The 17,524-nt window shown below is 39.8% G+C and overlaps 1 protein-coding gene across 1 annotated transcript in view; it reads left to right on the forward strand.

Moving 5' to 3' along the window:
* EP300 (E1A binding protein p300) overlaps positions 1-17,524 on the forward strand; it is a 61,510-nt gene that overhangs the window by 29,906 nt on the left and 14,080 nt on the right. The window contains exons 7-21 of the mRNA XM_030961078.1: positions 2,195-2,288; positions 2,618-2,752; positions 3,154-3,271; positions 3,773-3,947; positions 4,344-4,421; positions 5,241-5,350; positions 5,902-6,057; positions 7,120-7,563; positions 8,057-8,245; positions 9,142-9,298; positions 9,842-9,960; positions 11,169-11,408; positions 11,958-12,046; positions 14,503-14,583; positions 16,703-16,759. Of these exons, the coding sequence (XP_030816938.1) occupies positions 2,195-2,288; positions 2,618-2,752; positions 3,154-3,271; positions 3,773-3,947; positions 4,344-4,421; positions 5,241-5,350; positions 5,902-6,057; positions 7,120-7,563; positions 8,057-8,245; positions 9,142-9,298; positions 9,842-9,960; positions 11,169-11,408; positions 11,958-12,046; positions 14,503-14,583; positions 16,703-16,759 (2,242 nt within the window). The remainder of the gene's footprint in view (positions 1-2,194; positions 2,289-2,617; positions 2,753-3,153; positions 3,272-3,772; positions 3,948-4,343; positions 4,422-5,240; positions 5,351-5,901; positions 6,058-7,119; positions 7,564-8,056; positions 8,246-9,141; positions 9,299-9,841; positions 9,961-11,168; positions 11,409-11,957; positions 12,047-14,502; positions 14,584-16,702; positions 16,760-17,524) is intronic.

Genomic DNA, 17,524 nt, shown 5'->3' on the forward strand with positions numbered 1-17,524 from the left:
TCTTTTTTTTTTTTTTTTTTTTTTTTATAATTGTACTGTAATGCAATTTTCAGACTATTGGGGAGTTTTTAATTGGATATGCAGGCATTGGAATGCCATCATTCAGGGGTACTTCCCTGTCACTCAGAGTGCAGCATTTTACATTTGTACATTTGTATCTCAGATATGTAGTTTGTTTAAAAAATGAAAAATAGTAAATAACTGACATCCTCCCTGAATCCTGTCATGTGATCTCACATAGCTCCAAGTTGCCTAAGTGGCTTATAGCAACATCATAGAACTAGATAACAATTTAAATGCAAAGTGCAGTTAATCAGAACCTGGCTATCAATGGTGTCAAATGAAGTCATCTTTAATCACCAAATTTAAGTTTCATAGTTTGAGATTACATCACAGGAGTTTTTCTCACTCTTAGCTGCTTGCTTGAGTTGCATAAGCAGATGTGGCTTTTTTAGCGGCAAAGAGGAAAGAAGAGCTGGTAGTGATTTATCACAAGCCTGTATGGGATTGTAGTGATCGTGCCTGTGTGTCCCATGAGAAGCTTGTGTACAGAATGAGACTGGTGCAGAAACACACAAACTGCAGCCTGCAATCAGCTGCTACTCTGCTCTGCAAAGGGAATGCTGCTCCTGAGTTACTCAGGAAAAGGCTGCTGGGTAGAGTAGAATTGTTAATGAGATGACTGGCCCTTACAGATTGCATGTGACTTACTAAAACTTTACCTTCTAGTGTGTGAAAACAGAGGAAAGGGCAAGGGTCCTGAGAGCTTAGTCTTAAAACAATTAGATTACAATAATATGATTTTCTGTTATGCCTTAGAGTCTTTTCTGTAGCAAAATTATTCTTATTTTTTAATGTATGTAATTAGAGACAGTGTTTTGCCTGTGCATTCCTTGCAGAACAGTGAGCATTCTTTGTGCAATTGTAAGAAAATCCAATGAAATGGGATTGAAAAGGCTCTTGGGAGTGTGAAGAACTGCAGCTTAATGTAGAAAGGATAAGCATGGAGAGTGTAGACATTTGACTGTTGCTTCCTTTTTAGGAGTGGGTAACTAAGGAGGGAATTACAACAGGTGAGATAGGAATTATCAGGTCGTGGCCTACAGGACAACAGGGCTAGTTTAGGAGAAATAGCAGGATTTGATGAGGACTGGTATGTGAAAAGATGCAGTCTTAAGTAGCTCAAACAAATGATGGGTTTTGACAGTTGAAAAAGGGAGAGTTTAGGTAAAGGTTGACTATTGTCTTGCATGCCAGTGTGCTTTCAGATGGCAAAGTGGATTTGGCAAGAGGAAAAAGACTAAAGAAAAGGAGATTTGGATCAGATTTATGAAAAATTGGTTAAGTACTTGGTTGTGATATTAGGGGTATGTATTAGGCTTGATATACCTAATTTCAGTGGGCTTCTCCTGTATGCAGTGTGTAATTATGCTTGAAGTACAGATTCTGTGGGATTCAAATGTCCTAAATACACGTGAAGCTTGGTAATGGTTTTCATGCTACTTGTGGTGTCAAAAAATGATCTGTTTGGAAGCTCCAGACAGAAATATACTGCATTTTTCTTTACTAATTTAGAGGTAACTGTAGTGTGTGAAGAAAACAGGCAATTTTTATGGTAATTAAGGTATGATTCAGAAAACCAGATTTTGTTATGAAACAAATTAGAGGTGTTTCCTGCAAAGGACTGTGAGATTTTCCTTCTTTCAAGCATTTGAGTTAGTTGTAGGATCATTAAGTTATGGAGTGGATGAGAAGGGACCTTGTCTGATGTAGGTGGTAGCCGATATTTTAAGTTTTTGAAGCCTTTGTGAGTATCCTAAGATTCTGAATGAAAAAATACCTGACTGCTTCTAAACAAAAAAGCAGAAGTGGTTGGACTCTTTCATTAGAGAGTCACAGGAAAGGACTCTGGAACATAATATTTGTGGCAAATTGAAATCACTTGTTTGTTGATAAGTTCAGGAAGATGTGCAGAGGAGTAATAGAGTTGATGCTTCACTTGGAGTCACCAGTGTTGTGCCTTGAAGTTGGTAAGTTTGTAAAAGAAAGAGGGGTGAAGAGAGCAATGGGTAATTAAATTCCCTGCACAAAAGTCCAAGTACTTGAAAATCTAAACCCTTGTTATTGCTGAACAGTTACTGATTTTGTGTGGTAAATGGGCTCTTCATTTTTTCTGTATTCTTCTGTTTTCTAGGTGCAAATCCAATGGGAGTGAATGGAGGAGTAGGGGTTCAACCTCCTAATCTGCTGCCTGACTCAATGTTACATTCAACCATGAATTCTCAAAAGTAAGTTTGAATCCTTTGTACCCCAATGATTTTGTTTTGATCTCATGGCACTTCTTGCATAAACAGTGGAGTAAATGCCATTGATGGCTATCTCTCCCTTTGGATTTTGTAGCTTTTGTTGCAGTTTTCCAAGTCCTTGGGTAGAACAGCATGTACTCTTTCACTGCGTCGTTTGGTGTGTGTGTGCAACTATTTCTGCAGTTTGTCCATTGATTAGGGAATGGCTGAACTAGCACTTTGTCCTAACATTATTCTAAAAGAGGCTATGACTGTAAGATGATTAAGCTGGGGCTAAACTTTTGCACTCAATTCTTGCTCTGTTTTTGAAGCCCCATGATGAGTGAAAGCACCAATGTTGCCAGTTTGGGAGCCATGCCAACAGCTCAACCATCCAATACCGGAATTCGAAAGCAGTGGCATGAAGACATTACTCAGGATCTCCGAAACCACCTTGTTCATAAATTGTGAGTAGCCAATATCAAAACAATCTCCTGTTAGGTGTATTGGAGGCAGAGGGGTTTCAAAAGGAAGCCTGACTTGCAGAACTAGAGGGCCCAGGAATGAATTTTGTCAGGATGCATGGAGAAGGGAAAACAGAAGCCAGAAGATGGAGCTGCATCTGCTGCTTTGGGGCTGTTGTCTTGGAAGTTTCCCACTCCATGCTCAAGCCATTTACAAGGGCTTGAGCCATGGACAAACATCTACTGCCCCTGGAAGAAGTAGCAGTAGCTGCAGTCTGTCAGCAGATTTGCTTGCTGCTTTGTGTTCAAACCACTGGGCTTAATGCTAGTCTGGGAACAGATAATATTTATATTATTTGTCTCCTTAATATTTTTTTCTTTAATATTTTTTTCTTCCTACTCAGAGTCCAAGCCATATTTCCTACTCCTGACCCTGCAGCACTGAAGGATCGACGTATGGAGAATCTGGTGGCATATGCTCGGAAAGTGGAAGGGGATATGTATGAATCAGCAAATAGCAGGGTGAGATGCCATCTCCTGTTGTCTAGTTCTGTGTATTTCTACCTTGATCCTGTGCTGACTGGGGAGGGAGAGGAATGAAAGCACAGATGGGACTTCCAAGCTGAGGAAACCAAGTGTTTAGGGGCTGCTGGTTGGGGTCTAGAAACCAACCAGTTGAAGGCTGCTGCCTGGGTGTGCCAGGAGTTGAGATGTGCTGTGCCTGAGACTTGTCACAGTCCTCTAAAGGCCATGTTGAAGCTCTTCACTGTGATTGTCTCAGAGCAGTGTTGGACACAAGAAGATAAATATCTGGTGTTGGTCTAATAATTGAGAGCAGTGCCCTTAGCATTGCCCTTTTTTCCCCTCCTATCTGACAGTCCCTGCAAAGGGGAAGACCACCTCCCACCCGAAACCAAAATGTGTGTCTGTAAGGCTGCTTTGCAAGTTTGAATCGCTGGCACCAGTTGCCTTTTCTTAATATGTGTCTCATCTCCTTTCTTGGCTTTTATTCCTCCCCAACAGGCTGAGTACTATCACTTGCTAGCAGAGAAGATCTACAAGATTCAGAAGGAGCTGGAGGAGAAACGAAGAACCAGGCTGCAGAAGCAAAATATGATCCCAAATGCTCCAGGCATGCCACAAGCTCCCATGAATCAAGGGCCCAATATGGGACAGCCACAGCCAGGAATGTCTGCAAGTAAGAACCTTTGGGTTACTGATCACCTGGTGCAGGAAATCCTGTACTGTCATTTCAGTAGTCTGGTGACCATTTAGCTGTTCATGGGTGCCTGACTTGTTTGTGAGCTACTGTTCATTGTTGTTCCTTGATAACATGCTTCAAATATGTTCCCCATTTCTGAAAGCTGATTCTAAGTCAGAGGATAGTTCTGTCACTGGAATGTATTTCTATTTTCAAGGAAGTTCTTGAGTTTGCCTCACAATTTTGAGGACTCTTTAATAATGTTTAGTTACTGTATACACTTACTTTTTTGTACATGAGTTTTAATGTGTAATTCTCACTAAAATGTTTGGTGGATGAATTCTGGTGGTCTTCTGAATAACACTATCTTATTTCAATGGTTTCTTTTTGCAGATGGTCCACTTCCTGACCCAACCCTGATACGTGCCAATGTGCCAAACCAGATGATGAATCGCATGCAGGCACAGCCAGGTAAATATTTGAAGAAAATTTGCTACTTTTAAAAGTTTTTAAAGGAATTTTTAAAGGAATCTTGGATTTGGACAGCTCTGAAGCATCAGAGACCTTGTATCATGTGCAGTTTTTACATTTGGTTAAGAAAATAGCTATCTGTATTGCATAATTCTTACATAACTATATAATAAATATAAAATACTATCTCTAGTAGCATTTTGTCATGTGATTTTGAGCTGCATATTAGTTGCTTGCTTTGTTAAATAAAGAGCTTGATGCTTTTGGAATTTCTCATTGTATGTGCATAGGATGGTGGGATTAGACAAACATGGTGAGGACATGTTGGTGGCAGAGGGAATGTGGTGAGAATTATTGCTCAGAAAAAAAGGGCAGAAGCTTTGTTACAAATTCAAAATGTGTTGTAGCCAACGTGCAAAGTACTTGAAGTGAAGATACAGTTTGAGATTCAATAAATGAATTTCTAATAATTAATTAAATAATGCAACTTTCTGTGGAAAGTTGATCTTCAGCAGCAGCTGTGACAATCAGTATTTGTCATGTGTTACAGTAGTCCTCAAACTTAATGAGTTTTAATAGCAGTGGAAACAGATGTCTTGAGGGGGGAAAAGCTGGTCTGTATTCTGAAAGAGTAGGTAGCTCAATCACTACATTTAAAATTATTCCATGTAACTAGTTAATAGAAGGCAATATTTGATTGAAAGCTGGTTGCCAGAAAGCAAAATTAAAGAAATAGCATTTCTTCTCCAAATGTTGAGTGGTGCCTAAAGAAGATTTCAGGTCTTTGTTTACATGTGTTTTTTTGGCACAAATTCACAGGAATGAATCAGTTTGGGCAGATGAACATGCAGCTGTCACCGATGGGACCCCGACAAACCCCTCCTCTTCAGCACCCTGGACAGCTAAGTCAGGCTGGGGCCATGAGCCAGGTCAGTGCTCCTTCCCTCCAGGCTTGAGTTCACAGATTTGCTTCTCTTGTCTGTGGTTTCCATAAAATCAATAAATAAAAGAAATTTGAAAATAAATCAAGCATCACTTCTTCATTCTCTTAGCCCTTTGGTTTCTGTCTTTTTGCTTCTTCTCTAAGATCTGCCTGATATATATTATTTATATATATTATATATATATATATAGTAAATCTTTGAATATTTGTGGTAAGAATTGCCTAAAAATTTAAGTCGAAGTGGCTTTTTGTTGCATTCTTAAAACAAGGAGCCAAAATAAATCTTAAGTCACAGTCCCAATCTGAAATCAATATCTTTTTACTTAGCTTTTAAGAGAAATCATCATAAATTCTGTCTTTTGAGAGGAGCTATAAACAGGCTTTCATGTTGTATCCTACAGATAAGTGGCAAGCATCAATTTCTGCAACAAGATAAATGTTTTTATTTTTTTGTTTTGTATTGTTTCCTCTTTTTTTGGAAAATGTTATGAAGGTGTGTGCACATTGTGTGAAATGAGTTGCTTTCTTTTCCACCAGATGGGATTTCCTTCACGTATGCAGCAGCCAGGAGTTGGCCAGCCTTCTGGTCAGAATCAATTTCTACAACAGACTCAGTTCCCTGCTTCTTCCCCGGGAATGAACACAGCGAGCATGCCTATGACTCAGCCTGGCAATCAGACACCAGTATCTCAAGTAAGTTTCTGATTTCTTGATGTGCTGTCAGTGACCTTTGTCATAAACTGGTTATGATTGTTCAGTTTGTAGTAATGGAGAACAACTTGTTTCCTTGAGAGACTTTTGGAATTATAATCAACCAAATTCATTTATCGAGACTTTTCGTTTTCCTGGTGTAGCACTGGGAATGGCAAGGGTGAAATATTGTTGACTTGTTCTCAGGCTTAAATTTAGGTGTTAGAGAGGAATTTTTTTTTGTTTGTTTTTATGGAGCAAAGAAGAAATTGTGACTCAGCATGCAGTAGTTAAGATTCTCTTGCTGAACAGCGAAACTGCAGAGCCTGAGAAATTAAGAGGTGGCAGAATAAGTCATAAAAAGGCATGTCTATCCAGGCCTGTGTGTTGCTGGCTTTGGGGGATTAAGAGGGTTATCACTACTGAAGATCTGAACTTACAGTCTAGCAGTTTCCTTTCTGTCCTCTCCCTCTCCCTTTTCAGCAAGAACCTTTCAGGCCAGGAAGAAGTAGGGAACGTCAGTTTGCTTCTCATTGATGCTTCTTCCTAGTTTGCAGGCAAGATTATTGTGGAGTTACAGTTTTTTATCTTGACCAATACAATTTCTTTTGTAATTTTGTAATGGTAGAGTTACAGCTGTACGTACTTGTGATGATAAATTCAGTTTCTAATCTTGGGGGTGGAGGCATGGGCACACAAAGTGTATTTGAATGCAGTTTTTCACTGTGGTGCATTGTCCCATATTCAGGATGTACAAATCTGCAGTTTTAGAAAGAAATGTTTTGCAAACTGGAGTGTAGGTGTGCCATTCTTTAAGTGTATCAACAAGTATAAGTTATTCTATTGAAACTTCTAAGGGAGATGAATAACTTATAAAACAGCCTTATGTTTGTGTAGAACAAAATAAGTCAAGTAGACCATTTCTGCTCTTGAAAGAGTTTTTAAAAGTAAAGCAGATGGTTTCTCACGTTTTTAAAGTACACTGTGGGAAAGCAGACATTTGACAGTAATTTCTCTTGCTTTTCTATTCCAAGTCACTGCAAATGTGTACCTGTTTTCCCACAGGCACAAATGACCAGCGCTTCCTGTCCTGTGAACTCTCCTGCAATGGCTCCAGGTTCTCAAGGGAGCCATATTCACTGCCCACCTCTTCCACAGCCTCCCATGCACCAAAATTCTCCTTCTCCAGTACCCAGCCGAACCCCAACACCTCACCACACGCCCCCAGGCTTGGGATCACAGCAGCAGCAGGCAGCAGCAGCTGCTGCCACCGCTGCCCCCACTCCTGCTCCTCAGGCAATGCCGCCCGGACCGCAGTCCCAAACTATGCACCCCCCTCAGAGGCAGACTCCAACGCCTCCACAGGCACAGCTGCCTCCACAAGTGCAGCCTCCAGTTCCAGTTACCCCTTCTGCAGAGCAGCAGCAGCAGCCCTTGTCACAGCAGAGCACCACTGCATCTGTTCCCACGCCAACAGCACCGCTGCAACCTCAGCACCCCACAACACCTGTAAGGAAAAACTTTAATTGTGCTTTCCCTGCTAATGTTTGTGTGCAAGGTTTCATTTTCAGTTGTGTGCTCCTGGCATGTTTCATATTAAAATAGGTGGGGTTTTTTGTATTTGGGAAGTAAACTTCTTCCATCAAGACAAGTCTCTAGATCATCTGCTGTTTCCAGAGAGGAAGTATTTTACAGAATTCTTTTACATGTTTTGAAATTCACTTTGAAACTTGGGTGAGGTTTTTGGTTACTTAAACATATGCATAGGACTTATACAATAGGGGAAACAATGCCATTTTCTGTAGGCAAGGCCTTCTAGTGCATGCCTCTGATACATGTTTTCCAATAGTTGAGGTTGTGGGACTGCTGTATTCTTCAGTGAAAACAAATAGAAGGACTAGAGTGCTTTTAAACTCAGTGGAAATGTAGCATAGGTAAAACAGATTAGAAAAGGAAAATAGGTTCGTTAGAAGCCCGTTTGTGATGTGTTTTGTTCCCTCAGCTTTCACAGCCAGCTGTGAGCATTGATGGGCAGGTATCCAACCCCCCATCCACCAGCAGCACAGAGGTGAACTCTCAGCAGACTGTTCCAGAGCAGCAGCAGCCACCCTTGCAGGAAGTGAAAATGGAGATTAAAACAGATGAAGGGGAACCAGAACAAACAGAGATGCAAATGGAGGAGAAATCTGAGGTGAGATTGTTGACCAGATGTTGGGTAGAATACCTTAATCTTGTACTGCAGGATGCTTTCTGTCATTCCTCTCAGAATTTGGTGAGAGCTGTAGGTGCTACCTGCTGCTGCAGTTTTGATTGTTGTCTTTTGTCTTATTCCTAAAGAAGGGTCTGTTTTCTGGTGAAATTGTGGTAGTAGAAGTCAGTGGCCACAGGAAGAACCATTATAATGTGGTTGCTATGAAGCTTTGCTTTGGTAAATGCCAGTGGAGGATGCACTTGGGTCAGTCCTACAGCTGCTAAAATAGCAGATACCAGGATGAGGGGAAATGGCTTCAGGTTGTGCCACGGAAGGTTTTAGATTGGATATTAGGAAAAGTTTCTTCACTGAAAGGGTTATCAAGCATTGGAACAGGCTGCCCAGGAAAGTGGTTGAGTCACCATTCCTGGAGGTATTTAGATGATGTGTAGAGGTGGCACTTTAGGATGTGGCATAGCAGTGGACTGGGCAGTGACACATTAATATTGGACTTAATCTTAAAGGTCTTTTCCAACCTAAATGATTCTATATGTACATGATGGGCTGCTTTACTGGGCTTTGACAGCTTGTCACTGAGGACAGCCAGGAGTGTGGCTGCCCGTCACATCATCCTGGCAGCTCTGCTGTATGAGAGGCTGTTAGAACTGCCTGAAGAGGTGTGTGTCTGCTTGCAGCTCAGAACTCGTTAGCAGCTCGTCAGTGCTGCTGTGCAGTATTTAAAGATGTATTCCAACACATTTGCTCAAGTTTTAGGCAAGTTTTGACTACAAAGGAGCTAAAAGAGTGGGTGGGCAGCATGACAGATAGGTTTAAAGGACAGAAATGTGGATGGGTGGCCAAAAGATTTAAGTGACAGACTCCAAACTGCTTTCCAGGCTAAAGTAGAACCAGTCGTGGAGGAATGTAAACCAGACCCAATGGAGCAAGAAGAGAAGAAACCTGAAATTAAGACTGAAGTACCAGAGGGGGAAGAAAGACCTACTACTCCAGCAACTCAGTCTTCTCCAGCAGCTGGGCAGTCTAAGAAAAAAAGTAAGCAGAAAGACTGTTTTTACTTAAATTCACTGCATCTCCCTAGAGAAATCTCTGCAGAGGAAAAAAAACTGGGCTTTCCTTTTTGGTACTTAGTGGATTATGTGGTACTTATATGGATTGTTCCTTGTGGCTTTTGGACAAAAATATCTAATAATACATGTGCTTATAATTGGCTTTGGGCAAGTTCTTTAAGCCTTTAGAATTAGACACTAAGCCCTAGTAAAATTGTCAATACAATGGAGATTTGAAATACTCAGTTACAGATTCTGTAGACAATTTTTTTTCTCAGGGCCTCCAAGAGGGGATGTATCTGGAATGTGAACTATCTCTCCTTATCAATGTCATCTTATGGTTGCCTTTTCTTCAGGTGATCATTTTAATATCCTCCTCGGGACTCAGTGTTGCAGAGGATAAACAAGCCATGCTTAAGTACCATAAACCCATTCATTGTCTGTCTTTTTCCACAGACATCACATTTTCTAGCAGGTTCTTCCTTCCAGCAGTTTCTGCCATCTTTCTAACGTTGATTGTTTTCCACAGTTTTCAAGCCAGAAGAGTTGCGGCAGGCACTTATGCCAACACTGGAGGCACTTTACCGTCAGGATCCTGAGTCTCTTCCATTTCGACAGCCTGTGGATCCCCAGCTACTAGGAATTCCTGTGAGTGTCTTAGCAAGATAATTTCCTGGTTTTCATTCAAAACTACTGTATTCTGACATACCTGTCCGAGAACAGCTCACATCTGTCTTCTTAACATCTTCACATTGATGTGTTTGGGGAGGTTAGTTTAGGCAGTGGAACATAGAAGGTGTGACTTAGGGAAGTTTGTTTGGTTCTGTGTTCCTTTCACTAAATAAGCAGATATAGCATGCACTGGAATGATTTACCAACAGAACCCCAGTGCTGTATGGCCTTTTTATGGTTGTTGCTTCATGTTGTGATGCTCTTATTGCTGAATTTCATAGCTGTTTCTCATCACGTATAAATCTTTTCTGAAGATGTGGGAAATTAGGCAGAAAAAGCCCACTTAAAATGTCCATTAATGATTGTTATTTGTTATAGGAAAGGAAGAAACAAGTTAGAGGTTTGTTTATGTTAAATTTTCTGCTTGTTTTAGAATTGTTTTGAGAAGACAACTATCATCCAAGGATCTGTGTTTTTAAACTCTGAACTGACCACACAAGTTTACAAAATATAAACAAATACATAGATGTAGAAGTCCTTTATAGGTGCTTCAGGTGATGTTTTTTCCCTGAAAGTTTTTTTATTTGCTATTGATGAGGGTTTTTTTTTAAGGCAGATGCTGCAAAATTTCAAGGCCTGCTGTATTACAAGCATTTATACACTTGCTAATATTTTTAACAAACTTTCAATTGACTGTCATTCTGCAGACTTTTGTAGATGTTGCACCATAATCAATGGTGGATTGGAAAAGGACATTCTTTAGAGGACACAAGTTTTATCAGAGAATAAAGTTATTTATTTTTGGTAGGTTTTCTGGGCTACTGAAGACAGTTGCTTTATATTAATGTTCTTGTGTAAGTCTTTGGATCACTATGGCTGCAAAAACATTGGAATTTTCTACTATTTTTAATACTTGTTTTGCTGATTAAAATTAGAGTGACTTGATTTCATTAGTTGTGAATGAGCAATAGAACCTGAGAAATAAAGGAATAATGAAAAGAAAGCACTGGGGAATTACGTGCTATTACTTAGAGGTTGCATTCTGTGTGTCACAAGCAGTTTGACAATCAAGTCAGGGAGGAACCTGTTTTTCTTGATGAGAATTTACAGGCTGAGAATGCACATGCTGTCATGTTACAACATAGTTCTCTAGGAGGGTTTTGATGTGCTGTGTTTTCTTGCAGGATTATTTTGACATAGTGAAGAACCCCATGGATCTTTCTACTATCAAGAGAAAGCTGGACACAGGACAGTATCAGGAGCCGTGGCAGTATGTAGATGACATCTGGCTCATGTTCAATAATGCCTGGTTGTATAACCGCAAAACATCCCGGGTATACAAGTACTGCTCCAAACTGGCAGAGGTGTTTGAGCAAGAAATTGACCCAGTTATGCAGAGCCTTGGTTATTGCTGTGGAAGAAAGGTAAGAAAGTAAATATCTTTAGTCTATTTCTTGCTTCCTTGAATTGAAGGGGTAGAATATAGCAGTTGAAGTTGTTATCAGTTATGGTGTGTCAAAAATTTCTGAAGTTTACCAGGATTTAGCAATCCTGAATAATCTGAATTTGAGCATTTCGTGAATCTTCTAATTCTATCTAGTTCTTAAATAATCTATTTGTATGTAAGCCTTTCTGGGGGGAAAGAGTCAGCAACAGAAGGCTTATTTTCTTTAGGACAAACTTTTGCTATTGCAAATGAAACAGATGTGTTTTTATTAATTCAGAAGTTCCGTATTTCACTGTATATTGAAATTCTGTTTCCCTTGTTTTGATGTGCTTTCTGTCTTTGGAGAAGAGTTTATTTGAGAATAACAGCCCACGCAATGTCTTTTGTGACCAGCACTTTGTACACTTTGCTGTACAGAGAGATCTGTGCACAGAGTAATGTGGAAGTGTTCGCTGGGTCACACTTGCTTTCTATGGAGAGCAAGTGCAAACGTGTGAGTACTAAGGTGACCCATTCCTCTTTGCAGCTGGAGTTCTCACCACAGACTTTGTGTTGCTATGGCAAACAGCTATGCACAATCCCTCGAGATGCCACTTACTACAGTTACCAGAACAGGTAAGGAAAACTCAGCCGGTGCAGTTTTGTGCATGCTGCAATCAATCTGTTATAGGCATGCATGTATTTACATAGACACCTTCTTTATATGTGTACACCTTTATGTTTTAAGGTAAAATTTTTTCCTGGAAGTGCTCTTGAATAGTTTGCCTTGTGTGCTAATAATGATTTCTTTGAGCAAAAGTTCACTGCAGCCTTTGCTCTTCCCTCCTTTGTTTGCAGAAATGCGATGTCTTACTACATTTTGATCCTGCATTTAATTAAATCTCCAATTACCTACAAATCATATATACAAGTCTGTTGCTTTTACTTCCTACTGTGCAGCAGTATTTTTCATGCAGAACACTGAGTAGACTATGCAGGAAGTGTATTAATGCTCATAATACATAGTGGTTTTGGCAAGTCTTTGGTTTTTCTTGTGATTTTAATGCTGAAGAGCAAACTTACTTCTGTATTGCACATCTTAACTGGAAGATGTGTGTATTCAGATCTTCAGCAGATTGATGTTTGCTTTTTCTCACAAAGTTTCTTAAAGGGAATTGTCTTGGCAGTAGCTATCAGTAGCTCTGTAAAATGCTGTCCCTTCTACAGCTCTTTTGAGTATCCTTTTTTAATTGGGGTTTATTAAAGGATTTAAAGTAACTTGACTTCTGAAAGGAGGTTTCTTGCTAGTCATCTCTGAAGGTCATCTCTGGGAAAGTGAGGCAGGAAGAAACAGGCAAACACATGCTTTAACATTCCCATATTCCCTTGCCTGTCATCAGAGTGAACCTATTAGAGCAGAGAACTGCTTAAGTCCAAGATCCATCAATTTATTTAGTTCCTGCTCTCCGTTCATTCCAAAACTTCAAACAAATGAAAGAACCAGCCCCAAAACAAACCATAACGACAAAAACACAAAGGATTTTGCCTGAAAGCCAAAATTTTCCAAGAATTGTAGTTTCCTTAAGCACCTGGTCAGATGAAAGCAGTCAAAGATTATATAAGTTACATCTTAACCTTGTAAAACTTCATAAAGGTTTATAGCAGAAAATGGTGGTTTTTAAGCTTCTCCTACTTCTTTAGTCTTATAATACCCCACAATAGGTGTTGTAGTTTTAGACTTGCATGTAGAGTAGAGCTTGTCATGTCCTGTCAGTATGTTCTGCTTATGTTTGTCCATAGGCAAGTACTAGATGAACCAAAATACTATTGCTCAGAAATCTGACATTTGACATGTTTGCAAATGTTAGAAGGGAATGTTTGCATTGTAACAGGTGCCTACATGTGACTTGTAGATTGCATCATATATACAGATGCATATATCTATAGATTGAAATGTTTTATTCCAGAAGTACTGTTCTCTGCACTATCTCAGATGAAAACTGGGAAAGGAGGTTGAGACTTGTCTTTTCAGCCTAACAGTTGCTAAAAACATAGATTAGTATGGCTTTATAATGAATTTGTTTGGATTTTTTATTTTTATTTTTAGCTGCCCTGTGCACTCAGTTAGCATGCCTTATAATGGAGAAGCCACAGCTTTAGAACATTTTTGAAGGCTAGGGTAGAATCTTGAATTTATCTCTATTTTATCTAAGTACAAATGAAATCTTTTTCTGTAATGCTTGCTGTAGTGATGGCTGGACTGTTCTATGTGCAGACTGGGCTATGGCAGAGTCATATCCATGTAGAGCATTATGTGTCTAGTTCATGTTAGTTAACATGGGGTTTGACAGTTCTATTAGTCTGTAAGAATTTTAAGGACAAATTTTATTGTTCCTAAAGTTTCTGGTATTTAGTTTTTCCTTTCAACTGGGAGAGAATATTGTGACCTTTTAGCATTTATACATTTAAGATGGAAGACTACCTCTCTTCCATTGATCTCCTGCAGATCCTCCTCCCAACAGAACTGCTGTGCTGATGTACAAGTCAGAGTAGCAGTTCCTCCTTCCTTCTGCTCTTTCCCCTGTCTCATTTTAATTCTTTGCTGTACGTGGCATGGATTATTAAAATGAAGAGGGTATGGGTATGCTAAAATGGAATACTCTTGTTTAATTTGTTTTTATCGTTTGCTGCTTGTGAACCCATTTGAGAGATTTAATGCTAATCTGTGCTTTGCCTTGGCTTTCTGCTTTGTGTTGTCTTGTCTTGCTTCTGTGTTTTTGTTTTTGTCCTGCAAACCCCCATTTCTTTGTTCGTGTGTGTGTTATTTTTTTTAATTTCTCCTTCATGCTTGTCATTGTCTGCGCTTGGCTTTGATTGCGCAAAAAAAAAAAATCCAAACCAAAAAACCAAACCAACCAAACCCAATGTGGGGCCCATAAATCCGCATCATTGAATATCCTTGTCGCCGTTGATGACCTGCTCTCTGCTCCTGTCCCTTCCTTGGCCTGCTGTGATTGGTGGCTCCGTTGCTTGCCTTGGGCTGTGTTGTGTGGACGGAGCAGTTCACCCAAATATGGCCTTCTTGCTGACAGGTATCATTTCTGTGAGAAGTGCTTCAACGAAATCCAAGGGGAGAGCGTTTCTCTGGGAGATGACCCATCACAACCTCAAACGTGAGTTCTTTGTGTTTGCTTGTGCTGTGCTTTCCTGAGCTCTATCATGGTGCTTTCTGTAGGGAAGGGGGGTTCAGCTCTAGGTTTTTAGCCTAGTAGAAGGTGGATGATACATCCTTCATATGCTTATCTTTCAAACCTGCACTGACTTAAACTAGTGAAAAAGAAGCACTTAGTGCTTAGAATTGCAACTGTACGAATAGAAGGGAAAGAAGAAAATGGCTTTTTCCCTGAAAAAAAAAGTGGAAGTATTCTACTGCAGAAAAATAACCATGCCTGCAGGCAAGTGTGTGACAGACATAGCTTGAAATCGCAAACATTCCATATTCTTTATACCCTAGCTATGCCATTAAACTTGTATTCAACATCAGGTTGTTTTTCATCCAAACCAGAAGCAGGCAACCTCCTTTTGCCATACAAATATTTCACTGCAGGAATGCCATCTACCTATGAGAGAGGCTGTGCAGTAGTTGAGGACACAATAAAAGGCTGTGCATGGATTTTACCATGTTGGTGGCAAACTGTTGTTGCACTCTCTTATTTTGCTGTACCCTTCTCATACCTCAAAAAGATCTTGAAACAGAATTTTTTGAGACTAAGGAAGTCCTGGAGGGACAAATGAGTGCCAAGCAGTTACTCTTTGAGCTGTTCAAGAAATCCCTGTGGCGGAAAGCAGTGCAACAACCCTTCAGATAGAACAACATGAGGAATTCAGGAAAAGTCTGAAGCCAGAGGCAGAGTTGTTGAAGTTGGTAATTGGCCAAACTGAGTTAACTTTCATTTGGAACCAGATCCTGGATGCACTAATGGATGCATACAGAACAGTACTGGGAGTATCTGTTTGGGCTTGGGATGATGTACTGAAGTGTACTGAAAGAAGGTAGATGGAGCTTAGGTAGAAAGAGGAAGTTCTTCACTATGAGGGTGGTGAGGCACTGGAACAGATGGCACAAAGAAGTTCTGGATGCCCCATCGCTGGAAGTGTTAAAGGACAGGTTGGATGGAGCTCTGAGCTCCTTGGTCTAGTGGAAGGTGTTCCTGACAGTGGCAGGGGGTGATGATCTCTTAAGGTCCCTGCCAGCTCAAACTATCCTAGGATTCTCTGACCTACCTTTCTGGGAGGAAAAAGGAAGAAATAATGTGTGCTGGTCAGTACAATGGACCATTTCATGTCCCTGTGAGTAGATGGATTGCTATTCTAGTAGAAGCCAAGATCCAAAATTTATTCAATATAGAGTCATAGAGTACATCATAGGAATATGCATGGTGGGTCCTGTTTAAGTTCCATGCACCATATTATAAGAATAATTTGAAGTAATTGAGATATTTAACTTCATCATTTATTTTATAAGGAGCTTCAAGTATTTATTCTGCAGGTGGCACAATTCAGAATAAATACTGAAATTAGAGGAGATAGGAAGGTTAATTAATCTCGTGCAAGTTGGAGTGAGTCTGTGTCATTACTTCTCAGGGAGGGACGTACTGATCTTCTCGTGTTATGCAGAACATTCTTTGTGGGTAAATTCTCACAGATTTGAATATTGTATGTTCTGAACCAGGTCATTTAAAACTTCTGTCAAAAAGTTGAAATTTTAGGTCTTGAAACTGGTGTAGAGAAAGTAGAAATAATGTATAGTAGTGGCTGGGCTGGGGTTGCAGGGCTTGGAAGCTGAAATTTATCCTTTGAAGTTGATGGAGGAGGAGGGCTAGGAGAATCTGAAAAAAGATAACCTACCTTTCTCAGTAATCAAAGATAATTGGAATTCTGCCTACATAATATGAGAGGCATATCAAGTAGTCTTTTCACCATTAAACACTGATCAGACCTATCCAAAACTTGAATTGTCAGCAAGCTTTAGTATTTATCCTGTAGTAAAACTGAATAAGGGAACAATATTACTCTCTACAAGAGAAAAATAATGGTTTCCATAGACAAAGTGGAGTGGCATACACTTCAGTTGTCTGTCACTGTGTAAAATATAATTACTTTCCTTGTAGTGCCAGTGAGTGTATAAAACCTCTGCTTTAAGTTTTGTCTTGGTTTGTGGATAGGTGTGGTATTGCGTGAATGTTTATTGTCTTGTGTTAAAACTGAGTTTTATTGCCTGTTTCTCCATAGCACGATAAACAAAGAACAGTTTTCAAAAAGGAAAAATGATACACTGGATCCTGAGCTGTAAGTATTGCTGTCACTCTTGGAATGATCCTCATTTTATTATAAATACTTTGTAAGAAACATTTTATTCATTCACCACCAGCTTTGTCTTTGAATGTTTTCAATTTCATGTAGCTCTGCTAGTTAGTAGGGGCTGCTCAGTAATCAGCAGATCTGACATTCAGTGCTGAGAACACAAATCACTGTGGCGGTGCTTGAGAAACACTAACATGGATATATGGGCTGAAATGACTCCATTTTCTTGTCTTGCACGTAGATTCAACAGAACGATGCATGCAGATAGCTCTGCTTTGAAACTTGGTTGTGGTGAATGGTCAAGTCTCACAACTGATTTGAGTCATTTGGCAGCAGCTCTTAGTGCTGTTGCTGTTTCTAGTTGCTGCATTTTACAGGCAGCTGTAGTAGAAGGAAAAGCTGCTATATTTTGAATCAGCCAGTTATTCTGTACTGCTCTGAAAGCAGAACTGTAGTCATTCAGTAATATGAAGATGATGGTGACTCAGCTGCTTTTCTTGATATTCCTGAGCAGGTTTTTGAAGCTGCTTTACATGGTCCTGCATCATATACCTATGCTGCTATTTTGTGAACATTATCTCAGTTCTCAAATGAATGAGGAAAAAGGATATTTATTGTTCCCACACCATCATTCTAAAGGCACAAGGGTCAGCCAGTTCTGTTTTACAAGGGTTGTGGGAAGGAGAGAATAGTAGCTTGATTCATAACTTTTCTTTCCCTTTGTTAAAGTGAAGATAGAATATAAGCCTA

Source organism: Camarhynchus parvulus, chromosome 1A, assembly GCF_901933205.1.
Source record: "Camarhynchus parvulus chromosome 1A, STF_HiC, whole genome shotgun sequence".
Lineage (NCBI taxonomy): Eukaryota > Metazoa > Chordata > Aves > Passeriformes > Thraupidae > Camarhynchus > Camarhynchus parvulus.